A 26,772-nucleotide genomic window follows, 5' to 3' on the forward strand; every position below is an offset into this window, starting at 1 on the left:
AAAAAGGCATCCTCTCCTACGCACACCCAACTAGCTCAAAGACCAAGTAACCTAATGTGAAAAAAAATATTTCCTACCTATAAAACAAACACCAATCATGTTATAATCAGGTTTTGCACACCTTTTAGTCATCAGTATGCCTACGCTCCCTAAACTCCAAGGTGAAGTGAGGATAAAGGATATTTTTTAATTACATAATATATATCCAGTAACTTTGACAAATGAAATCCAGACATTGTTTCCCAGAAGTCTGATACACACAAAGGGCTTCCACCATTAACTAATCGAAAAATAATTTCTCAACAGCAGCTCCCTGTCAACACTCACAGCTTCTTCTATCAACTCCAACAGGGCTGTTAGACCTACTCCTGAAAACTTCAGGCTGTGCCAGTTAGAAAACTGCCAGAAAGGAAACTTCAAGTAATAAATAAGGTGGGGACCATCTACTGATAGAGCATAGGCGTATTGTGTGTCGTATAGCAAGGAATACGCCCCCCTTAGCAAGCATGTGCCCCTCTTCCACTACCAAATTTAAGTTTTAATTTGCCCTATGAGTTATTCTGAATTATGAGGTATTAAAACCTTAAACTTCATATCCGAAGTATCATCATACTGCCTCTTCACCATTCCTTGCATGTAAGCAAGAGTTCAGCTTCACTGTCCTAGCTAGGCACGGCACTTAACACAAACCTAATGAAATTCTGCTCTGAATTCCTCCCCTTTCAGTAGAGTAGTACTTATCCCAAGAAAAATAATTTTATATTCTGCTTTGTGAGGGGGTAAAAAACGTATGCTCATGAAGCAAGGGGACAGAATTCCCACTCTAAGCAGAGAATGCTTTAGAGTTGTGAACAATGGCTGATGAGATGGCTGCACACCCTGGCACACAGCACGTTAATCGAGGCTCTAGAAATTATAAGAACAGGGAAATAAAGGCTGACAGCAATTCCAAGGAAGCATTATCTGGCAGGACACCTGTATGCTACAGTTCCCCTAAATGTCAGATAGAAAATTCCACATCCTGCAGGCCATACTTCAAATCTGAAGGATTCAGAAGCCTAAGAGCCAGGAATACCTCGTAGGATGAAAACAGAAGGTAGTAAATTTACAACTAGGAATATTGCTCTTGGAGTTCACATGCAAGTCTACTTTACTGTAAGTCTTAAGCATTTTTTCTGCTTTTCTTTCAACAAATACAGAAGAAACATTTCCATGTCAATCTTCTGGCCATTTTAATTCATACTAGTTTTATATCTGTCACTCTCCCATGTATTTTTAGTTACTTGTTAAAGATCACTCAACTACGTCTAAAGTGTCAAACAGCAGAACATGACAGGAAGAACATATCTATTCTAAGGACTTCAGAGACCGAAGTCTTTGGTTTGCAGGTGAGGTAACTCAAGAGGGGTATTCTTCGCTTGACTCTTACTAGCTTTGTATTATTGCAGGGGTTTTGAGATTTCCCAGCATTACCAAAAAACCACAGAAAATTTTCTTTTATTACTTCCCCTCATTTCTTGAGCTTCCATGAAGAGTAGTCTTCCTTAATAGGCTATAAAACTTAATTTGCCATTAAGCATGTTGGGAGCCTGCTTCCTACCCAAAAGAAGGAAGCACCTTCTTACGTGATGCAACATGCAATCATTTTACATTATTCCACAACTCCTCAGAAAAAGAGATTTTAACTCTAAATAGTAAAATTAAACCCTAGTCAGGGATAATTGTCCTTACGAAGAAAAAAGCAGTTCTGTGCAATTCAAATATAAAAACAATGCCAAAATGAAACAACACCGTATCAGCCAGTGACTAAATTTCATTTGAAAGATAGTAACTTTGCTGTCCTATACAGCAAACTGCTGGTTTCACAAGGAAGGACCTGGTTACATGTATGTGAAATACATAATATAAAAAATATGTATTTAATACAAAAAGCTGTATTACACTTTAAAATGTAATACACTCTGAAGTATAAATACTATTTGAAGTTTAGACATGTTTGGGTCTTATTCACAGGTCTTCCATGGACAGCAACCTCTCCTAGCAAGCAAATTAGCAAGGACTAAACCAAAACTTACTTACTTCCTCACCTCTTTTGAACTGAAAAGCTACTTTCTTTTTCATCATAAACTCAGTCATGAAACAAAGCACAAGAACTTCAGTCTTACACATTGGCTCTTCTGGGGCAGAGCTTCCAAATATCACACCCCTAGTAACATGTCAGGTTTTCTTAGACATACCAGATGACAAAAACCGATTCAGAAGAGTCCTTGTCACTTCAGAATTACACTTATCACATATTTTGGTTCTTCATATAATAGGCATGCAAAAGTAATTTGCTGCAGCGTCAGTTTGGTTGATCACTAAATTTGATTTGTGTTAGTGTACACAGTGTCCGAGGTAAAGTACTAAGCTACAAGAACTCAATAATGTGGAACGAGGGCAAAACCCCTAGACTTCTGTAAATCCTCAGGTTACTTCTATTTGTTTTATAAAATGCATCCCATACTTACTCCGTATTTGAAGCCATGGAAAAAACATTAAATTCTCTGAAACTTGCTTGTTACTAAAATACTGAAAATGAACTTGTCCACTCATTGAGATGCTTGTCAGCAGAAGGTACCACAGTTTCCATTTTATAATCAAGCAAATCCCAATGGTATCAATAAAACTAACTGCTGTAAATTGAATTTGGGTATGTAAAATACACAGTTCCTGAGCTGATAATGTCAAAGCAGACAGATACTTTGCGCTGACCAGTACAAAGACCGTACAAGGATACAGGCAATGACTCTACCTGAAGTAGGCCATACACTCCTTCTAAAGAGGACACTGGAAAGACCATGTCCTTTGAACATGAGGCCTTAGTGTGAAAACTGCCAGAGAGACTGCGGTCTACATCAGGCAAAGTGTTTATCACCATTTACACAATCAATTTCAGCAACAGCCAACTGTATTGCCAAGGACAATCCACTCACACTGTACCTGTCCTACTGTTTCTTATAAAACAAAGTCATCTGACACACCTCTGAACAAAAATCACACCCTGCTCCTGTGCCCCATATCCCCACCTACATGTACATGCTGACAGCATGTAGCTCCGTGCCATGTACATGTAGAATCCATAATCCATCTATGTATACATATTATATATAAATTTTTGTGTATATTTATAGTTTGTATTTATACTATATACACAAAGATTGAAGTTCCTACAAACCACATAAAGGTTGTAGGCTGGGTAGAGGCAGGAGGTCTTCCAGTGTCCCGTTACTGAAAATCCCATGCTCTGCACTTTTGCTTTCCATGACATTCTGTGGCCAACACATGTTCAGAATAGAAGCCCTACTTAATACTATATACATACACATATACACAAACATATATTTATATGTGTACACAGTAAGTTACGGCTTTGCAAATGTTAAGTGTGGAGTGGTAAAGAAAACCAATTTATTCTTCCAAGTTAGTTAACTATACTTAATACTTTAGCATTTAGATTGTTAGCCTATTTGAAAGACGTGGTTTTTTTAATTCCAGCAACCAAGCTTTCACAGCAGTTTTGATTTTTACAAGGTGACAGCATGAGATTGTTGACTATAGCTGGCTACATTTTCCACACAGCTTTCATAGATGTCCAAGGTCCTTCAGACTTCTGCCCCGTGCTGCACCCTCTGAAATGCTCTTTTAACACCAACCTTGAAAACATATTTGTTCATGTCTTCCAAAAAGATTTTTACAATTTTCACATAGCATTCTTCATACAGACTTTCACAGCTGACCTATTCAGAAAGAAACTATCCCCTTCCTTAATCCTTGGGTTTTCTACTTAGACACGCTTACTAAAGTAACAGTGAAACACAACAACATTAAAAGCAGTCTGGGGATACCAGTAATTATTTGTTTTGAAGAATAAAAGCTTTTAGCTGATTCAGAAAAGTAAACATATTGACATAATAAAATAATTTGACTACTTTTCTTTTTAACCCTGCCTTCCTTTCTATTTTATCTTGTTTGTCGCCAGTCCACCTTTCTGCATTTCATTTCAAACACAAGATTTCTGGAACAAAGACATGCAATTTTATGCAACGTAGCATAAAATTATTGTAGCATGTACAGCAAAATTAAATCAATGGACCACTTACATTTACATACTAGCAAGATGTGCAGAAACAGCAGCACAAATCCATGTTTTTACCTGTGTTTTCCATATTAAAAAGGAATGCAGGCCAGTAATTCACCAAGAACTTTTCATAGCCTCCATTCCACCTTGCACCTTCCCATGGGAATTACATCATTATCACTATCACATGTGTATATTGAGAGAAATACATAAATATTCACAGTAGTCTCCTTTTCAGTGGGATCCTAAGAGTATTTAGGATAATTTAGTATTACAAAGCCTAAATTTTACAGGGGTTTGGGGAGAATGAGGAAGCAAATGTTCTTTCCCAAAAATGTTCCTTCCCTGAGGTAAAAGAAATGAAGTCAGAAATCGTATTTTTTACAATACTACAACACTCAGCTAAAAGCAGCCATTTCTCTTCCCTCTGAGCCTTCTAAGCACTCAATCAGTCTTTGAATTCCATGAAAAATCAAAAGCTACATTTACTCTATTTAGTTTCCATTCTTCATTCTGGCTTTTATTTCAAAAAAGCATTATTATTTTTCTGAAGTTACTAACCAAAACCAAATGCCAGCACAGGAAAACTACTACTTGCTCTAATATAAGTTTATTTGCTTTTCGCTTTTACCACTGAGAAATAAGTTCAAGCTTCAGTCTTGCTAGAAAAATCTAAACCATGCTTCACTATAGGTTTAATTAAAATTTTAAAGCTGGATCCATGACATCCAGTTTGAAACAAAATCCTTACCCTACAGAGATCTTGGCAGCAGAAAATGCTTCTCTTGTTACATTGACATCTTAACATTTGAGTGGTAAGTTATTTTAATAGACAGTTATTATCCAAGAAATGTTATTTTCTTGTTTGAATCAAGAGGTTTTATCTGTCTGAAAGTAGGAAAAAACCCACAAAACTGCTTCCAACTGTTGTGAACAGGCTAAGAGACTCAGATGTTGCAGATAACAGAGGTAGGGGGAAACTACAAGAGCATTTTAGAGGAAATAGACTGAGAAAGTTTTTTCTGCATATTTTTCATTGCAGATTTGTGAAATTGGCAACAGCCTATTAAACGTTTCCCCCCCTACACAAGCAGTTTCACAAAGTGGAGAAAAACGTATTAGTAAAACGACAGTTTCTGCCTATATTGAGAATAAATGTTGAACCTCAAAGTACCATCACTGAATTTCTGAAATTCACTAGTTTCCCTATTATTCTAATAAAATGTCAGACACAAGTTTCACCTTAATTTTCTTACGAAAACTAACAGGGCTCCGAAAATCAAAATCTGCCTCTTAACCACTGTTGATTAAGACTCACTGTCAAATTTCCATTTAGAAGTTTCTTTGCATTGTTGCATTTACTCCATCCAAAGTTATGTTACAAAGTAAACAGAATATACTTTTTGAAAAGACTGCAAGATTTACCATATATTATTATATTCAGCACAAATGGAAGCACCAAGAGCTTAGCTTTCCCAAGAACCCTGCAATACCAAGGAACTAAATCAACACCATGTGCAGAGAATTCTTTTTCCAAAGAGTTTTAAAATGTTAGAGAAGAGTGCTCATAAATAGTTTATTTTAAAATGTTTCTGAAAACTTTTTTGTGCATTTCATTACCTTTCAGGCTACACTGAAATTATCAAGACAAGTGTGACAGGCTACCTTCATTATTCTGCATGTCTCAGCTGTCACCTACCAGCACCATCATTCCTCCGCCGTTCATTCTATTCTTAATTGTACAGAGGCAATATAAATAATGCTTTGAAATAAATCCTAGAGAAAGATTGATGCATAGATTATTTTTCTGATATTTTCCCTCCATAAACACTCTTGTGAAGGAAAACAGCTCCAACAGTTCTTCCCTTCACCCTTCCAAAACACGTTGGGTTTTTTTTCCTTTTAGCAGTAAAGTGCAGACTTCTCATCACAGGTTCTTGAAAAACAGTTGAAAAGCTGATGACTTTTATCCCATTCTTACTGCTCATTAAAAAAAACAACAAAAAAATACCCCCCAAAACCACAACAGAAACACCTCAGTGAAACAGAGTGAAACTTAGTCATGTTTAACATGACTGAAAAGTAAAATCTAAGCCAAACTGATTTTATTTTAAAGTAACAAGGGGACAGAAGATCTAAGTTCAGTATCAGACAGCATTATGTCAATGAATATGTAACAGAACAAGAATAAGGATTCTGCATTCACGTTTCAAATTATTCTGAGAAGCTGTTTGCTTTATTATTATGAGGCAAGTCTGGCCTAGGAATAAACCTGCTGGGGATTAGGAACTATTAGGCTCGGTTTCACTGTACCCATGTGTACAAGTGATACAATTACATGCATATAGGGGGTTATAAACAGGGTCCTCAATGAAAGTATTTCCACTTAGCTGACTTGCAAAATGAATCAGTGATAACCCATAACTGGAAAGGAAAAGGTGGAGAGGTGCTCAGCGTGCATTTTGAGATATCAGCTCTTTAGTTTCTCCGTGAAAGCCACACACACACATTTGTTGACAAGGAGATTTCATTTAGGAAGTTCCCCCTGTGAAAACGCAGCCCCCTGCTTCCTATACAGCATAACCAAACTGCTTGAAAGTGTCTCTTTGCAGACTCAAGAACTGGACCCCCATTTTTACTGAAATAATGTATATAACCTTACATACTTCAGAAGGAAGGTTTTGTGCAGCACTTCTCTGTTGTTATTGTTGGGTGGTGGTGGTGGCGTTTTTTTGGTGGGTTGGTGGGTTTTTTGTTTTTTTTTTAATTCCCAGGAAGGGACATTCTGGTGTGCAAATCGTGCAGAAGCAGAAAGGTAACAGATGGTTGCTGGAGCTGTGCCACAGAAAATGCAGCCGCTGACAGGATCTGTTATCCCTTAGCAGCTGCAGATAAAACCTTTACAGTTTAGGATAAAATTTCATTAAAAAATGTAGCTGCTGACAAATGGAAAAAAAAATTCCACTAGAGAACACTATTCAAAGAAGATTTCACCCCGCAGAGAAGATTTTATGTATTTAAAAGAATTCCTGCATATGTGAAGGAAAAAGTACTGTCTAAACGGGGGTTCTGTGATTTGGCTACCCACGGCAAACTCCATTCTCAACAAGGATGGTAAAGCCACCAGAGAAATCAAACCCCCTTATCCCACTTTTTTCTTCAGAAAAAAGCTATCTAACACCAAAACATCTAAAGGATTCTCTGTGTGACAACCTGTGTGCTGCCAGAGCTTTAGAAGACATTTGGCAACTACTCCCAATGCAGAGGAATGTCAATCCTTCCCTATTAAAAGCTACTGGAAGGAATCATAGAGCTATACAGAAAACTCAAAAAGGCATGAAATGGCTAACCCCTTACAAAAGCCAATTTCTTGCAGGAGAACAACCCCAAAAACACGTCCATTTTAAGGCCATTCAAGGCCATAAATTTAGGTATAATGATAAGAACACCTATGTAATTACAGGATCACATCACCAAACAACAGAGGCCGCTTCTGTCCGTGAATTACTGGACACAAATTAAGACTGTCTAAAACAGTTAAATATTTTATGTCTTCAACTAAAGTAAACTTTATTAAAAGCAAAATATCTGTTGTGAGTAGGCTCAGATACCCTGACCCTCTGCAAGCAGATGACTAACCATGCACTCGTGTTCCAGAGATACGCAGTTCCAAGTATCAAACCAGAAAGTGGACAGCAGCAATATAATTTGGCCAACAGTAAAGTATCAACTCCACAGAAATACAAAAAAATGTAGGTTGCTCCAGGTTCACGCTCTGCCCAGAGCCCTAAGCCGTCCTGGGCTTCACTGACATGGTTCCCTCAGGTCCTCTTTGCAACACAGCATCAGCTCCAGCCCCTGCAGCTGGTGAGTGAGGCTGACCCACCCTGTCACCACCCACATCCAGCAATGCCTGACTGCAAGCATGGCAATGCTCTGCCGTTAATCCAAGGGGCATGGGATCAGCAGGTCTCCAGTTAGCACCGTATCCCCACACAGTCAGTCCCACGGGCAGGTCCCCTCCAAGTAGCATGCTCTCCAATGGGCACTATGGTCACAGGCTGCCCCCGTGTCACCTTGTGGACGAGCAAAAGTAGCATGGTAATTTTCTACTGACATCAGTGCCTTGCTAGTGGGAAAATCCCAGGTCATGAACATTATACCTAACATCTTAAACGTCATCTTGGGCCTTAGGCCAGAGGAATCCACCCCTGGAACACTTTCCTGATTCTTTCTTGAGACATGTTAAGAAATAAAATAGGAATGTATACCTCCCCCGCCCCCATTGTTCTGACCCCCGTGATTTAAGGCAATTTCTTTACCAGAAATTGTTTCATAAGTGAAGGTCACGCGATATTCTGCACTTGAAACATTTACAAAGAAAGAACAGGAGAACCTCATACTGCAAAACTGTTGTTCAAATAACCTTGCTGATTTTTGGAGGCATAGGTAAGTGCCAGGTCGGAATTACATAGGTGTTTCCATGAGGAGGTAGCCAGGACTATAGAACTGCTAACACTGTGTTAGTCTGCAGTGGTTTGAGAGAAGTTACCAAGCATGAGTATTTTAAGGACAAAGAAACTGCATAAAAAGCAGTTATAGGAAATTTAGTTTCTGAACCTTTCCAGGACTGCCAGGACTGCCAAGAGGAGGGATCACTGCCCATAGTAATAACAAGAGCTGGAACAAGTGAGGCCAATTAGCACAGCTTCTGAGAGGGTAACGCAGAAACACGACACAATGCTAAGGTGGTAATGGAATTATATTTACTAAGAAACTGTGTTACACTTCAGTTGTCAGCATTCATTCCTCCCGCTTCCACCAACACCCCCCCCCCCCCCCCATAACTTTTCTTTAGCTTTATCAGCAACCAGAGCTACACATTCAAACAAAGTTTTTATATTAAAGATGCTCAAATTCAGGTAGGCAGAAGGAAAAACATAGCATCAAACAGCATAAAAACAAAATGAGCCCTCCTCTTTGAAATGTAGTATATGAAATAAATACATCATTGTCCTGGTTTCAGCTGGGATAGAATTAATTTTCTTCTTAGTATTTAGTACAGTGCTGTATTTTGGCTCTGATGTGAGAGCAATGTTGATCGCACAGTGACGGTTTTGGTTGTTGCTGGGTGATGTTCATACCAAGTTCCTTGGGCCCTGCCAGCAGAGGGCTGGAGGGGCACGGGAAATGGGGAGGGGACACAGCCGGGACAGGTGAGCCCAACTATCCAAAGGGATATTCCATACCATGCAATGTCATGCTGAGTATATAAGCTGGGGGAAGAAGAAGGAAGGGGGGAATGTCTGGCATTATGGCGTTTGTCTTCCTGAGTTACCATCATGCCTGATGGAGCCCTGCTGTCCTGGGGATGGCCGAACACCTGCCTGCCCATGGGAAGTGGTGAATTAATTCCTTGCTTTGCTTTGCTTGAGTGCGCAGCTTTTGCTTTACCTATTAAATTGTTCTTATCTCAACCCTTGAGTTTTACACTCCTTTCCGATTCTCCCCCCCATCGCTCTGGGTGAGGGGGAGTGAGCGAGCAGCCATGTGGTGCTTGGTTGCCCGCTAGGGTTAAGCCATGGCAATCATGTCCTGGTATGGAACAAAAGGATTACCAAGGTAAATTCAAATTATTTTTAAAGAGTAAAAACCTAAATCCAAACACTTTAAACTTGTGTAGCTTTTGCTCACTTCCCGAAGTAAAATACTTGTTTTCCCTTGGGACAGAGTTTGCACAGCTCCTCCTTTCTCCACATGTACCTTTCTCCATCATATTTTTACCTTTAGTGTATTCAGGAAACCTAGAGATCTCACCCTGTCCTTCTTTGGGCTAAAAAACCCTTACCACTTCTTTCCAAGTCTTCAGATATCTAGATTCTTCCATTTAACATGGTAAGGATAAACATAACCCCCAAATTATTATAGGTGGGTGCCAAGTTATATAGCAAGTGATCCCACTGTTGCTGCAGTGGCTTAAAAAACCCAACCAACCAACGAGTAAAATGAATGAATATTTCACAGCAAGTCTAGAAACTAGAAGTTTCCCCGGCAACAATGGCTGTAGGATTTCTATGGGATTGGTGGTGGCTTTTGCTTCCTAGGAAACAAAAAATGCTAAGAACTGTGATGCATCTCTGAACCTCACTTGTTCATCAAGCTCCTGGAGTGGGGCAGTGAGGGGGGTGAGACAAAGATCTAACCGAAGGTGGTGGAGATCACCAGAGAAATGGTGATGCACCGGAGAAAGAAAGGCTAGCGGCTTGACTTCACATCAGGCTCCGATCCTGAGTGAGCTGGCAGAGATCAGTTTATTCCCATCTAACATAGTTAGTATACATCGAGTGAGCTAGGGTTCTTGCAGTCAGGCTCTTAATTTATAAATGCTATGAAGTTCTGCTAGAAACTAATAAAAGTCGTGAATGATTCTTTCCCTTCATCATTTTTAGCTCAACTCTATGCTAGAAACATTATTTCATCAAACTCCTGGTGTTATCTCTTACAGAAATTTCCTGCACTCTTAATGATGTATTTTGTACAAGGGCTATAAAATTAGCTAGCTTTTGTTTCCTGCCTATAAAATAGTTATGCAATAGCACATTAAGGTCCAGCTTCAGAAACTAACAACCTCTGCACAGCAATTTATGTCTCAGTGTTGAGGATGATTTTCAGTTGCTTTTTTTAATGCAAAAATTTGAGACTATGTGTCCTGATCTTAGCAAGCTTCTTCAAAATTTTCCCTGTTCATCTTCTTCACCTAACACACTTCCCTCCCCTCCCTCCCATCACGTTTCCCATGGAAGTAAGATAATGTTATCCTTGTAACTTCAAAGCACCTTACAAATGTAACTTACTCTCCACATTCCCGTCAACAGTAACATCATTATTATCTATTTACCTGATGAGACGTCCAAGAGCTACTACTGAGAAGCTTCTTACGTGGTTTATCTTGCCAGGAGATTGTAACAGCTTACATGAGCCCAGTAAAGCCTGAAAGTATGGTTCTTTCCATGTTTTTAATGTCTGGTTGGAAAAATATATTTACAACATTTTCTGGCTCTTACAGCCTGTAATCACAGAAAGGCACCACGCAGATTTTGCATCTGTCAAAGTCTGCAAATGAGCCACAGGATACTGAGTAAAATGTGTGGCAAACAAAGGCAGAAACTGCACTGAGACGTATACTCACCATTAGAAGCTCAGTTAAGCCATTCAAGAACCAGGAATAAGTTACAGACAGCGTGAGCATGAGGCACACTGTACACCTGCTACTTCCTGGATGAATGAAACCATTAAAAAATGCAAGAGATTAAAGAAACAGTGGAATGAGCTTTGTTGCTGCTGTTCTTCAAGTGGCAGATGTGATGGGTTTGTGTGGTAAGGTTTGATAGGGGCTACAGGGGTGGCTTCTGTGAGAAGCTGCTAGAAGCTTCTCCTATGTTTGGAAGCACAAACGTTAGCCAGCTCCAAGATGGACTGGCCACTGGGCAAGGCTGAACCTATCAGCAACAGTGGTAGTGCCTCTGGGTTAACATATTTAAGAAGTGAGGGGAAAACCTGCACAACAAATTGCAGTGGAAGAGAGGAGTGAGAATATGTGAGCAACAGCCCTGCAGACACCCAGGTCAGAGCAGAAGGAGGGCAGGAGGGGCTCCAGGCACCGGAGCTGAGATCCCCCTGCAGCCTGTGGTGAAGACCACGGTGAGGCAGGTTGTGCCCCTGCAGCCCATGGAGGTACATCTGCAAGCCCTGTTCTGTCTCATTCAAACCAGGAATATGAACTTCAGTCTTCTACCTCTTGGGTTAGAGAGTTATGCCAGAGACCCACCAACACCACCAAGAGTCCTCTGGGTTCTGAAAACCCAAGCCCACATTTCAGCACTGACCACAGCAGTGCTGCACAGTGTTGCCAGCAGCTATACTGTAGTCACAGCAAGACCTTCTAGCCCACCAGAAGTTCTTTTCTGAAGGTGACAACCCTTCCCAAATAGGCTACCAGACATGTTCCGACCAAGGTGTCCAACCTCTCACACATGCAGGTTTACACTGTTACACTGATACCTCCTTACACTTTTAAGTGCCTGCTGGCTATTAGAGAAAGGAAACTCCCTAGCTCATTTCTTGCAAACAAAGCATGTTTTGGGGGGGAAAAAAAGAGGGAAGGAGAGAGAGGCAGCAGGAAAAGAGAAAAAAAAAAGATTAGTTTTGAAACTTAAATTTCATACAAAATGTTCTGATCTAAATTATTTCTTTTCATAGGTGAAAAGAAAGCCAATTTAAAAGTTTAGAAGATAGACAGACAGCACCGTCATCTTCTGTTTAGGAGGAAATTAAGTCCAGCAGAGGTAATGAAATGGAAAGTTGACTCTGAAAGCACCGAACAGAGCAGAAAGGTCTCAAAATATTACAGTTAAATCATGAAATACCTGGAAAACTCTTTCCCTATGCTGACTTATACCCAGACAGTTCTAACTACAAGATAGTCTGTTTTCTTGTAAAGTTGCAACAGGATTCTACTGCTATAGTGATTTTGGTTGGGTTTTTTTGTTTGTTTGTTTTGGTTTTGTCGTCTTTTTTTAAAAAAAAAATAAACAAGAGCGTAATCATTATTGTGGTCTGCTCTATAATGAAGAAGGGACCTTCTACAGCTTTATTCACCAAATTACCGCATTTCTTAAGAAATAGTTTTAAAGGTTAATAAACATATCTTGGGAAAGGGCATGCCATAAAGGAAAATTGTAAATGTAGATCAATATAATTCAATGCAATATGAAACTGGACATTTGAACTCTGAAATTCATTTGGGTAGGCCTAATGGAATGTATTCCACATAATTCTTGCTGTTAATTCAGCTTCTTGCCAGCTTCTTTGAAGGAGACGATGTGTGTATACTGGCATGTAAACAAAAGCAGGTAGGAAGAGAAGTCACACAACAATGAATGAAATGTTGACACAACCTATCAAACCAGACACAGCAAGCCCATAAAAAAGCAAAACCAAGTTTTGTTACTGCAAAACTTCATTCTTATGTATTTAATTGAATGATGTGAAAATTATGTATTTTTCATCTGTTATGCAGCAAGTGATTTATCAGTGGTGCGACATGGACATTGTTTCTTTGTAGGTTAAAAAAACTTAAAAATTAAGTAATTTACACACATTTGTCAAGTTTGTATTTTGGAGCAAAAACTGGAAGGCGCACAGACTGAACACTGGATACTAGCACTGCTATTTCTAAAGCTCCCCAGTTCCCCTAAAGCATAGGAACAGACAAATCTTTGATAATTCTTTGGTGCCAAGAGACAGATTAATCTTTCTTAAATGAAAGTAGGCTGGAAAATATCACACGAATACATATTTCTGATACTTTAAAATACTCACATCTTCTCTCATTCACAGTTCAGTAGGAACCAAAGGCAAGACAGTAATTAGAAAATAAATATTGTATTCTTTCCCTCCTTCTCTCCCTATGCCACTTTGTCATATAAGAGATTATGGCATGAAGCAGTTGATATCACAGCTGTACTGCATATTTCTCTTCCTTTTTTGATATGAAGTAAACATAAAAGAATGCTCTGAAGAATCAATCTGTAAATTATATTTGATAGCCAACTTTCCTGTTTTCCATATGTGGAACTTAAGCATTATTTCTGACAGGCAATAAGGAGTTTATTTCCTTTTAAATAGCAAAGCCTCAACTTCTCCACCAGTATAGATGTGCAGAGTTTTTACTACCTGTTATATGAGCTCCTATCAGCTAACAGTCTACATGTATAAATTAAAAATTATCCTTCACCAAAAAATGGGTAATAAATATCTTGATACTTCTTAAAAATAGTTTGTCCTAAACTGCATTTTATGAAAGTTGGATGACGCAGAACAGATGTTGAGCTAAAATTTCATTTGCCAAATGTCAGCTCAGAACATATATGTAAAACTGGAGTATTAGTAATCCAAACTACACAGTGAAAACAATGGAAAAAATTGTCAACTACATCAGCGCCTGCCAACCATCTTTCTGGGACTTCAGATGGAAATTCCGCATGAACTGAAGAATCCAGAAAATAATGTTCAGTTTTAGGAACTCTAATTGCTTATTAGGATGAGTACATTCTCTTCTGGGTATGTATTTCTTACATTGAGCCGACTGACATATAGCAAACACTAATCAAAAGCCTGCAATTAGTATGCTTTTATCTTGCAGATTTTCCTCTGTCAGTGAGCCTTTGTCTGGACCTCTGGTTGGATAGGTAGGCTCATTATCTGAAAATGTTGCCTGCCATTCCCCTTCATGATTCATGTCACTCACAGAAAACGCCAACTAATCAGAGCAGCAAAAGGTATCTAAGGAAATTCAGAACTTACTAACTGGCAAAGTCCATCCACTTAACAACGTGTTTATTTTTTGCTTGCTGTGTAAAGTATAAACTTTGAGGAATACAGTTAAACTTAACACAGCCATTGAAAGTCTTTCTTGTATTTAGGCCATGTTTTCCTTTTACTAACTAAAGACAGTACTTCTAATTATATGTCCCATGTGCTACCCCAAATAATTTCTGTCTTTCCATTATAATTTTTCAAGCATCTGGAAGTCTTCTGTCCCCTCCTTTCCACACTTGTCATTTATCCACATTTTTGTAATCTATGCATAGAAAGCATCATATTAAAGGTCACCTCATTGCTTTTGTTGCTTTTCTCCAAACTCCTTCCAATTTTTCAGTCTTTCCAATCGCTGAATGATCAGCAACTGCTGTAGGCCACAGATTCAAAAGCCAGCCTGTCTAGGTGGACTACAGCTTATGAGGACTAAGGCATAACATGATTATGTGTGCTTCTGACATTTCTTTGGAAGATTTATTCAAACCAACAAGTGAGGGCAGCAATACTAGGTCCGAGACATCACACACAATCCATGGATCAAATCAGTGAGATCAAGTGTAATGCAAACCTCTTTTATAAAAAAGTTATTTCATGCAAAATCCCAATCCATCTAATAGTAATTGGCAATAGTCTTTAATGATGCCTTCTAAAAGAGTTTAGGAAGTTCAATTTATACCTGAATGCCTGCACTCCTACTTTACCTAAGGAATGCACAAGTGGTATCACAAGAGGAGAAAGAACCAAAAAGCAAGACAATGAAGAATTGCAAGAGGAAATCTTCTTTTACAAGCATATATCCTATATATTAACTGACTAACAGTTGTGAAGTGATACAGAGCAACTAGACAGAGATAACCTCTTCTTAAGAAGACATTATGTCTAGGACTTGTAGAGATACTGTAAATTTGTCTTTCCTGCCTATAGGGAATAGTGCCTTAAACATCATCATGCTTCCCCTAAGAACATTTCATATAGATCATAGTCATTTCTCCTCTGGTTTAGTGCACCCCTACTGTGATTTTCTTTAAGTTTGAATATGAGACAATTACAAATCAAAGCTCTTCTTCCTCCATGGGTTTTTGTATTCTGGTAAACAAAGAAATCAGAATACCAAGGCTTCAGAAAAAGACCTCTGGTTACTAATGTTTGCTCTGAGGCAGGGGGAAGAAGAGGAGAAATTAAATTTATATTTTCTCAGATTTCTGGAGGAAAAGCTAAGGTGGGGGGGAACGCTGAAGACAGACAGACGTTTTCTCAACAAGTAAAACTCCACAATGGCAGAAGTAGCTGCAAGAAGTGATGTTTCTGTTGTGCCAGAAAATTTAGTTGCTGTTGTGTTCCTGGCTGGACAGACCAAGAGAACTGCTCTAATGCTAAACAAGTAGGGAGATCAGCTTGTGAATATTTGGCTTTTAATGCAAGGAAAGAAATCTTTTCAAATTGTAACTTAAACACCTCCAGCATTTTTGTTGGGGGCAAAAATCTCAGCTCTCCTATCATTAAATTACACATATCAAAACTAACTAAATCACACCATCTGCCATAGAAAAGCTTTGTATAAATTAACACTTTTAACAAGTTTAAACTTAAGTTACTAAAAAGACTTGTTTTCTTTTCCATCAGAAAACTGAACAAAATCACCAAGTGCATGAGGATTACAGTTAGCATTACCATTGCTGTTATCATGGAAGTCAGATCATTTGCTACAAATGCTTGGGGTATGCATGCCTACAAAGTTTCCTCCTTGCACCTTCCCTAGGTCTATGAGGATGGTCACATCTCGCAGCAACATTAAAAGTTGTGCTATATATTTTAAAAGCATGCACGGTAACAACCATTTCTGCAAAGCTGTAATACATATATTCTGTTACCACGTACTGGCATCAGAAGCTTGCACAACACACAGGGTGAAGCATAAGACCGATTACGTGTTGCTTCACATTGCTCAGTCTCATTTCCCAGCACCAGAATATCCTTTTCTGCAGCTTTTATGAATATGAACTGCAGACAAACCAAGAACTGTTAACAACTTCTGCCCAAGCAGCGACTTGAAAATTCAGTTCACAATGGTTAGAGCCATACCACTCCTCCATTTTCAGAGAAAATTACTTTTTGTAAGTTTTTGAGGGCTGGTGCTACTGAAAACAAGCTAAACACACATTCCAGACCACACTGATCATTTCATTTCACAGAAAAGCTCATGAGAGCCTTCCTAGGTAAAGCATTAAGACAAACTGTTATGAAAACAAAATCTTTCATGTAGAATCAGGTTATTTTTGGTTTTGTTTTTTGATATTCAACAGCAGAAACATACAAACCAAACTGCAATTAGAAACCTCTGCATGACCAAGAAATAGTAGACAATGAAGGTTTCACCCACCTGGGATCTTTCTGAATGCTATCAATGGAAGGTGACCTAGCCAAGGTCCCTTCAGGTGGGATGGCTGGCCCAGATTTGCTGTATGGTGATTCAACAGAAGGACAATACTGCAGCTGTCGGTAGGGGTCTGCGTAATTGGAGGCTGGGCCGGCTGCATAGCTGGCCCTCTGGAAGGTCGCTGTTGCGTTCTGTGTGCCGTGTTGACTGCCTGTGCGCTGTAAGGGTACGGAGTCGACACCAGGGGAAGATGGGGCTACGACAGGAAAGTAGGGACAAAGTAAAAAATTGAGGACCTGTTCACAGAAATGGTTAACCAGGTCTAGGCAGAGGAAAAGAAAAAAAACACCAAAAAACAAAAACACACATATAAAACAGGGGTTAAAAAGAATGAGAAAAAAACAAACAAACAAACAACATTGTCATTTTCAAAACCACTGAGGTAAATAACCATCAAATGAATTTCTAAATGATATGCTACTTCTGGACTAAAAGACCTTTACACCAGTTAAACAGACTGTAGCAGTGCTTCTCACTTTAGGTTTTAACTGCACTAACCTGAAATGAAACAAAAGTGCAGAAGCAGCATGCAAATAGCCAAGCTAAGATTCACAACCACCACCGAGTGAGGCTTTTGTGGTCCTTACAGTGGTGGAAGTCAGTCAGATTCACCAGCAGAAGGAGGGTCAAACCAAGCTCAAGAGTCCAAATTGAGATGCATGGCTCTATGGCAGAAGAAACAGACAGCCATAGCCATCCCGAGTTTGTAGTCCTGGTATCCATGAAGCAGGTAAAACCAGACACCTGCTACTGAGAGTCACTGCGTATGCTTTGTTAACCAGTCTTCTGCAAATTTCACCTTAACACTTAGGAAACTGCTACTGCTAACTCAGTCTGAAAAAGAGCTAGGCACAAGGTGATCATGTAGATGTCTTACTGCATGCCAGCAACAGGTGTGCTCACACGCCACAGCTCAAGATCAGTGCATTACCAGTTTTGAGCAGCTTAACCGATAGATTTAAACTGACTTAATGCATTTGCCACTCAAAAATCTTACTTATCTCTCCTGTAGCCCATTATTTTTCTGTTACAGCATCATGCACTGGAGACCTAGTCTGATTCTTATAAAACATGCAACATTTTTGAACCGAAGTCCAGTAATAGCAAATGGGTTACCACTGTAAGGACTAGAGGACGAACATCCCCATGATCTTTGGCCTGGAAACAAATACATATTAAATGCTGGCTCTGCTCAGAAGGAAATTTGGACTGTTTGTAGTGGCATGTGAACTCACGATGGCTCTCATTTCCCCCTGTCCCAAGATACCAAGAGTACTTTTGCCAACAGGAGTGAGCCCAGGTCCAGGACTATTTTTAGCTTGGGCAAATTCATATGCTAAACTGTAGGCAAAACTGCATACAAAGAGACGAGTTTTCGTAACAGATTTCCCAATCATTTCACATCAACATGCACATTTACATTTTAAGAAAATAAGTATTTAATATCTTACAGGTCCATGAAAGAAATTTTGTTTTATGTAAAAGTGTCAGCAAATTAAATACAGTAAGCTTTAAATACAATTACAGCAGTTTTGTCTGACCTAGTACTTATCAAAATGTGTATCATATCTTTGCCTTATTTTTAATTCTTACCCATGGTTCTTAAGTATATTATTTTACAGTAACAAGTATCGTAACTTTCTGACAAACATAGATAAGAGGGATCACCCCCTTATCTATTGCCCCATCCCTAGAAGTGTTCAGGCCAGGCGGGATGGGGCTTTGAGTGACCTGGTCTAGTGGCAGGTGTCCCTGCCCATGGCAGGGGGGTTGGAACAAGGTGGTCTTTAGGGTCCCTTCCAACCCAAACCAGTCTATGATTATGCTCACTTACATATATGGCAACATTTTACAAGTACTGCTTTTGTTTAATTGCTAGTATATATTTCCTTATGAAATGAGTAATAGGACACATACAGAACTTTTCATAAAACTGCATCAGTTAAAATGCAATAACAATATCAGCACACTGAAACATCCCATGCACAAATCATGCTAAATTCAGTATTGGGAAGACACATTGAAAACAACACATTTTAACAGAAAATACACACAGTTCAAAACCAAAACTTGATGCCTTGTGAAAAAAGATTAAAAAAACAAGTTAGAGAAAATACCGGAAATATTTTCAAGTGAAAAAACCAAAAATATAATTGTATACTGACATACAATACTCTTATGTGTTGTCACTTCCTAGAACATGCCGCTAGCTTTTGACATATTATATGGGGAATTGCAAAAAGCCCTACAGCACTAATACTGCTGAAAACAAGAACTTAATTGTCATGTAGTTTGCTTTGCAAAATACTCCATGCTATTTCCCTTCCCCTCCTTTGAAAGACAGTTCAGTGGAAATCGTGTTTGCTTTTAAATTTTTTAAACTTTTCTATTTTCTCCTTTATCTTGTTATCAAAATAGGTATTTATATGAACTGAAACTAGCTGTCATCTTAACACCTACAAGCTTTTTGAGTCACTGATTAATTTCTCAAATTATCCTCCTAGCAGACTGTTACTTCCTTTTGAATTTTATCACAATGAACACAGAAGTGCCATGGACCGAATATGAGAATGAGACAAATAATGATTTAGTTTAAACATGTGCAACTAAGCTTCATTGGCTGGTGTTACCCAAATCAGTTAAAAAAAAAAAAAAAAAACAACCAAAACCCCAAAACACCTAAAACAAAACAAAACAAAAAAACCCAAACCAAAACAAAAACCAACCAGAAATCCCAAACACCTCACACTTTAGAATGACTTCTACATCTAACTTGACTACACTACCTTCAGGGACTGTAAAAGGGTTAAGCTTTAGCAGACACTTTTACATGAATGATTTCATGCAAGACTGAAGCAAAGCCATATCCTCCCAATACGCTACTCTTGCTTAAACAAATACTTTTGTCAGCCACACTTACTGGGCGAAGTGTGGCTCTTTAGGCTATGGCAAACCTTCTGTCTACTGAGATCTCCCTTCTATTTAGCTATTAAAACAATAAAGCCATAGTAATTATGCCTACTAAAATTAATAACTTTAGAAGTCCATTTGCCTCACTCAGCAACAGTAAATCTTCAGTGATGCACAAGGGCATCCAGAAGGCACACACCTGGAGTGGACCAGAAAGTGTTCATGTAAGAACCATGTTTGCAGATTGTCATGCTTTTTTTTTTTTTTACTTTTTTTTTATTTTATTTTTATTTTTATTCTATTTTTTTAAATTTATTTTTATTTTTTTAAATTGAAGACACTTACGCCTTTCTCTAACTTTCACATTTGACTCTCCTCTCAAATCCGAGCCAGCTACACCTTGATCAGAATCAGCTTAGCATGGGTAAGAAGCAATACTACTTTGACAAGGATTCGGGGTTTGCCCCAGAAAGAGAAGAGATGGGCAGGAAGGAGTTGTAGCAGAAATGCTGTTTCTGGAGAAGTAGGTTGCCTCCCCTTGCCCCCAGAACCAGCCACCAGCCTAGCCTTCCTGGGATCTGACAGGATCATGGTCAAGTCATGCTGTTGCCCTGGGTCTACAGCAGACCCTATTCTGCCTCTGCATAAAGGTAAAACCGAAAGTCATAACCAGATGGTAAAGAAGCAGGTATAGTTTTGTGGACACCTTGACACCTTGTTGATTTAACAAGAAGCTTGGAGGTAAAGGTGTCCACAAAACTATACCTGCTTCTGGTCTTCAGAAGTTCCAAAACTGATACGGAGATCAAGATTAAAATCAAAATAACAAAAGGCCTCAAAACCTTACTTACCCTGTATCCTGCTTTACCCAAGTGACCACCCACTGAAAGCGCTGGTTTTAATAGTGACTGCTGCCCCCACTTCTTAAACACTTGTATTCATTCAGTGGTTCACGTCAGATAAATAAAGTCTCTCAAGTTCTGTTCCGCTCCTTTTGCACTGCTCAGCCTACCTACCGCTCCCTTCCCAGGCCTGCTCAGCACAGTGGCCGTGCAGAGGCACCTGGAAGGGTCCTGGCATAGGGCTGCCCTTCCCAAGCGCCCGCTCCACACACACACGAGGGGCAGGTACGGACTGCAACCTGCAAGGCTGAGGCTGGCTCACACCGGCGGCAGGGTCACAGCACCCACTCTCCTGCAGCTAGCACTGAGTATAGCAAATAACATGCTTACCAGTAGGCCAATACATTTCTATATATTCATTAAGTTTTAAACGACAGTGTAAGAACCATATGCTTGAGAGGAGAATTTAAATTTTGAGTTAAGAAAAAGATTTTACTGAGAACTTCCAAAGTGGAGATTTCACACCGTGCAAACGAAGAACTATAGTCTCGGTGAAGAGATTTCAGTTTGTCACCGAAAGATTTAAGAGCTTGTTTTAATTTGGCATGCCATTAATACCTTAAAAACACCATATCTACCAACACTTCACTACTGCAGCACCAGAATTGCATCCCCCAGGAAAATGGAGTGTCTGGTGTACCACACAGACATATACTATGTTCTTACAACTCTTTTCCAAAGAGAAAGAAAAACCCCTGTTAAATGTAACGAAAACCCTCCAGAGACCTGATGTATGCTCTGATTATGGTTCTTTTGATTGCAGAAATAGCATATAGAAAAGCCAGCCTTCATGATTTTCTACAGCTTTTGCACAGTATCAACAAAGATACAGCAACTTTTAAATTATTGCCGAAAATTTAGGTGTATCACTAAATACAGTTACAGGCTCATAATGAGATACTCAACTTCAAAATTCACTTTCAGGTTTTCTACCTTGTCTTCAAAATTTTGACACCTCTAGAAACAACTAACGGAACCCAAAAAAGCAAGAACACCTTGATTTAGGTGGGGATACTATTGCACCATGCCTAAGTATCTTAGGTAGACCAAATCCACATAAAAACTGCTAAGAAGTTCAGACTCTGTAGAAGTCAGAGGGCATTTTGCCCTGTTAACATACAAAGGATTAGACCTTCAGAAAGGATAAACTCATTTGCAAGACTTATCTTGCTACACCTTGCTGAAAATTACTAATTTTACAAGGTAATGCTGCCGTTTGGTTTGTGGATATTACCTTGTAAAATTTTACTCTTATTATTCCGTATCAGGAATTCAGTTCCTGTGTTAACCTTCTTCTTGTGCCTTTCATACAGATTTCACAATTCTGTACTTTTTTTCCCCTGCTTTCTTTTTTTGCTTCACTGATTTGCACCTGCAGTCGATTGTTACGTGAAAGTTGAAAACTGGATCCCAGTAATATGTCTTATCAGTGAAAGGAATGTCCACCATCCCTCCATGAGTTCATAAATGATACAAATGCAGTGCATTCTGTTGGTAGCAAATACATAGGAAGATTTATAAATCAGATACTTTTCCTATCCAATACACCATAAAAATAACACAGTGCATTCTCTGTCAATTAGGAAACAGAATTCATCAAATCTGGGGGATACAAACACTTTTTATCTTGAAATATAAAGTGTGTTTTAGACCACGCACCAGCTTTTTTACAATAGAAATTTAACAAAATCTACTATAATCAAGCTAGGAGCCAATCAGCAATCCAAAGCAACAAGCACATGCAGTCAAGTTTAACACTGTTCAGGAAGTACGATAATACATATATAACAAGTTTGCTTAGCGGTTACTTTTAGCAGCACTTTTCTACATTGGAAGTGTAAGATATTAGAGAAATATTTTCAGGTTCCCCCACCATATATTTACTGAAAGAGGAAAAAACTCCCAATTATAATTGATATTAATAACTACCTCTAAGGTAGTTAAGACTTTATGAAGGTGCTATCATATCCTCTGCTCAAAGTACACAGGCACAAGGAATTTCATACTTTAAACATGCAAACTGAGAGCAGAACAAACAAACAAAAAAAGCCCAAACCCAAAACCACTAAAGGATTTCAAGACACAAGGCTCCAATTCAGACTTAAAATACTCAGGACCTTATGCAAATATCAAGACCACAACTTCTGTGGAGCTTGACAACTTTGTTACACAACTTCTTGTAGTCAAAATGGGAAAACCAGTCAAAAACTACTGCAACTTTCTATTGCTCGTTTTCCATCTTCTTCTCCCTCACTTCTCCACACTCTTTTATTTTGTCCTATTTAGCTGCCAATCTTGCAATCAAAACTCCAGTCTTCAAATCCTCAGCCAGAGAGAAAGAAAAAGAACCTGTAAGCGAATCTTCCCTTGCATCCTCACAGGATGGGCTCTTCTCAATTCAGCCAGCTTTTGCTCTCAATGTATCAGCTTTTTAGGGCTCCCAGGATTGCATGAAACTTCACACAGTCAACTGGAACAGCCTCTTTCTCTCTATTACCTCCTTGTCCTCTCCTGCTCTCAGGGATTTCTAGTTATGCTTCAAAGACTCAGCTAGCCTTGTTCCCCTACTTCTTCCTGCTGGCTCCAGTTTTCTCCATATGCTCATATTTTGTGTTTATCAGGGGAAATACAAACTCTTTCCCTTCACAGCTAGCTCCAGCATGCTCAGCACCTTCAACAGCCAGGCACGGCAAATAGCCTGTCTCCCTGCTGTACCAGGTATGCCTTTTTATGGGAATACAACATGCCGTACATGGCAAATGCAAGCAAGCAAAAGAAACAGATACTGAACAGCATGGTATTCAGCAAAAAAAGTGTCTCTTCCACCCACAAACACGTGAGTCACAATTTCCTCAGGTACTAGTTATACGTGGCTGTCACAACTACTTGTAATTAGTGTGTCTACGTGCTGTAGCAAGCACGTATTCAGTAGTATTTTTATTATCAAATGTTTCCATGACATGGTAAGGAAGAAGCCTTTTTTATCAAGGCAACATCCATGTCTCTTGCAGATGGCATCACAGGAGATTTATGTTGTTCAAACTTTCCCAGGCCAACTTCAAAGCCAGAGGTAGCTGTTTGCTGCTAAGCTATTACTTCTACAGCAAATACTCAGTGAATCTCCAAACTGGTTAAAACAAGTTAATTCCCACCACTGGCAGCTGCAGAATACTAAGCCTAATGAAGATCATAAGCATAGTCAAAGTAACAAATTATTACCCATCTGCTATTTGATCCTTTCAAAAAATCTTAAAATCAACTCTTGACCACCTCTGTATTTACATGCCACTGTTTTGTGGGAGAACTACTCCTTGCTTCATAGAAGTCACCTGTCACTTGTGCTTTGCATACTGTTGTGTTCAATAAATCCTCATCCAATGCAAAAAGTGACAATCTTTGAAGACTGAAAAACTGAAGTCACTATTACACTGATGTATCTTTTAATTTTGATTTTTAAAGTGTTCTTTAGATCTGACACTAACTGTTATAATAAGGCTGAACATTCCTTTGCTTAGAAATTTATTATTTTTTCCATAATGCAGAAAGAATTGCTGAAATAAAATACTGCTTCCTTGGTTTCTGTGCTACTTCTCTGTTTACAGAGTACCTGGTATCTGGTCACTTTGAAGGCTCCTTTTGTCTATGTTGTTCCACTTCAGTTTGCACATTCTTACATTGTCTGTGTCTTGGTTTCCTTGTCATGCTTATTTTTTGGTTTGAAATACGTACCTTTTTTTCCTTTTATTGAACAGTTCCATTGGGGGAAGACATATAACTGCCATTGCTTAGCCTGTAGCATATGGAATAATGTTCTTAATCACCAATTTAGACTCAGCATTTCTTTACTAGTAATTATTTATGGGTTCAAGTATGTGATTAGCTGGTACCACCTAGTTCCATTAGGGTTAGCAACGGAAGGAAATACATACCTTATGAATTAAGTTATCTATAAGGATTTTTGTACTTCTAAAGAAAATTTTAATGAAGAAATAGGTACACAAGTAATTCAGTGAGCAGCAATGGTGACAGAGTCTGTATCTCAGAAATTTGTATTTCAGTTACACAGATACGGAGCCTGATATGAAAGAATTCTGATCAAAGTTTATTTGCAGCTGTGCTTGATGCAACTTCAGTGAAACCCAAAGTCAACACTTGAATACAACCTCTTCCACAGCCAGGTCTGTTGCAAGGCTTCACTGCTGTGCCCAGCCTCACACTCCCAGACCCACACCCTTCTCAAATGCTACATACATCCCTCCAGTTGTCCTCCACCATCAGGTTCCAAAGTTACAGGGTGTCCATCACAGTAACACAGCCTGTATGTCAAAAGTGTATATAGCTAAAGCATCATTTTGAAATTCATGTGGTCTGAGGGGACACCAAGGTTTTATGCAGACATTAGGATTCCCCTAGCAACCACATACGTTCAATTATTTCAGATTCCCAACTCTCTGACTCGAGACAGGAGTGACTGACTTCCTTCTTCGCAACCAAACAAGGCAGAAGCCGTATTTTTCAAGTTCATATTATTAAAAAAGTATATTAAAAATATAATACTCCTGTCCATCTCTGGGAACTAACTGCATTTTACCTCTGCCAGATTTTAATTTCCACTTGTATATCCAACTTCCATTCTTAGACTCAGTTTCTAACACGTTTCAGTGATGCTCCTTTGCACAAAATAAAAATGATGCATCAACATAAGGTGATAATTGGATGCCAGCTTTGGCTGCCAAAGGTGTTATGCCAAGCTCTTTGCTCTGATTGTCTCTTGTCTCTCTGAGTTGCATTCCTCAGTTTTGGGAGAACATGCAGTTTAATTCATTTGTTACATGAGCATTTAAACAGAGAAAGTAACAACTGCAAGGCCCTTAAAAGCAACTGCTCCTTCAGAATCTGAGATACTAAAATTCATCTGCCAGTTTCCTCAGAGGAGATAAAATTCAACCCTGAGCAACAGCACTATACAAGACATACACATCACTTTCCTCCTCTTTGTAGTACTACATGGTTTGACATTGTGCACATGGGACATAATGACCGTAATGATTATAAATCCCAATCACAGCAAAACCACACAGACCATACTACTGCACATCAACTAGCCTATTGAAACTAAATTTCTGTTTTCATTCCAAATTCACCTTCTCTTGAAATCCCTGTTAAAAGTTTCCTGTCCAGCTAGCTGACATAAAACAGAACACATGGATGGAAGTCACTATTATTATTAAAAAAGGTATAATTATGAGAAGTAACAGATGAACAGCCTGCCCTGCATCATGCTACAGCCTTCAAGCACACAGATGTCTTCTCCTTCAAATACTGACTTCTCCCTATTTAATACGCTATGATTCCAAGTAACAAAATGGGTGCTTACTAGTATTTTTTAAAACACCTTACTGAGCTTCAGCTATGTTAATTAGTAGTTTCCACTCTGAAGGAGAGTTATTTTACTATTGTTAACCACATTTGTATTGCAGTGCCAGATCATGTGATATGTACACCTTAAACATTAACTTAAACTTCTGCAAATGATAGTCTGAAACTTGCTGGACCCATTATAGTAAAAACTAACATCTTTGAAAACTTGCTGTACTTGTAACCCTACATGTAAGCTGCTGAAATTATGATAGAGAAAAAGACTGCATCTAAAAGAAGACAGTCTTTTATACAGATCTATAAAATAAATATTACAGCTTGAGTTAAAAAAAAAAGGGGGGGAGCCTGGTGATTTATTAAAAGGGTGTCTTTAAATACAATGCTGCAGAAAGAATGATCCTCTAAAAGCATTAGTTGTCTTGAAGACATCACTGGGTAGTTACCTCAGGTACAGCATTGTGGTTTTGTTCAGCAAAGACTACAAGGAGGAGATTTATGAAAGGTGTCTGAACTGCTTCTTATTTCATGAATGACAACCCTGTATCCCTACCCAACACTGAAGTAAATAAAAAAGAATGGACATAGTCCTGCATCACTAAAGTCTAATGTGACGAGGCTTTAACCTGAGACTACACCTGTACTGT

At 38.9% G+C, this 26,772-nt stretch overlaps 1 protein-coding gene across 9 annotated transcripts in view; it reads right to left on the reverse strand.

Moving 5' to 3' along the window:
- Positions 1-26,772, reverse strand: part of CTNND2 (catenin delta 2) — a 680,681-nt gene that overhangs the window by 230,555 nt on the left and 423,354 nt on the right. For 5 of the 9 annotated variants that reach the window (XM_055705593.1, XM_055705599.1, XM_055705595.1 and 2 more), the window contains one exon: positions 16,881-17,199. In XM_055705593.1, coding sequence (XP_055561568.1) covers positions 16,881-17,199 — 319 coding nt within the window. The remainder of the gene's footprint in view (positions 1-16,880; positions 17,200-26,772) is intronic. The other 4 variants (XM_055705594.1, XM_055705596.1, XM_055705600.1 and 1 more) reach the window with 1 other exon arrangement.

Source organism: Falco cherrug, chromosome 3 (assembly GCF_023634085.1).
Source record: "Falco cherrug isolate bFalChe1 chromosome 3, bFalChe1.pri, whole genome shotgun sequence".
Classification (NCBI taxonomy): domain Eukaryota; kingdom Metazoa; phylum Chordata; class Aves; order Falconiformes; family Falconidae; genus Falco; species Falco cherrug.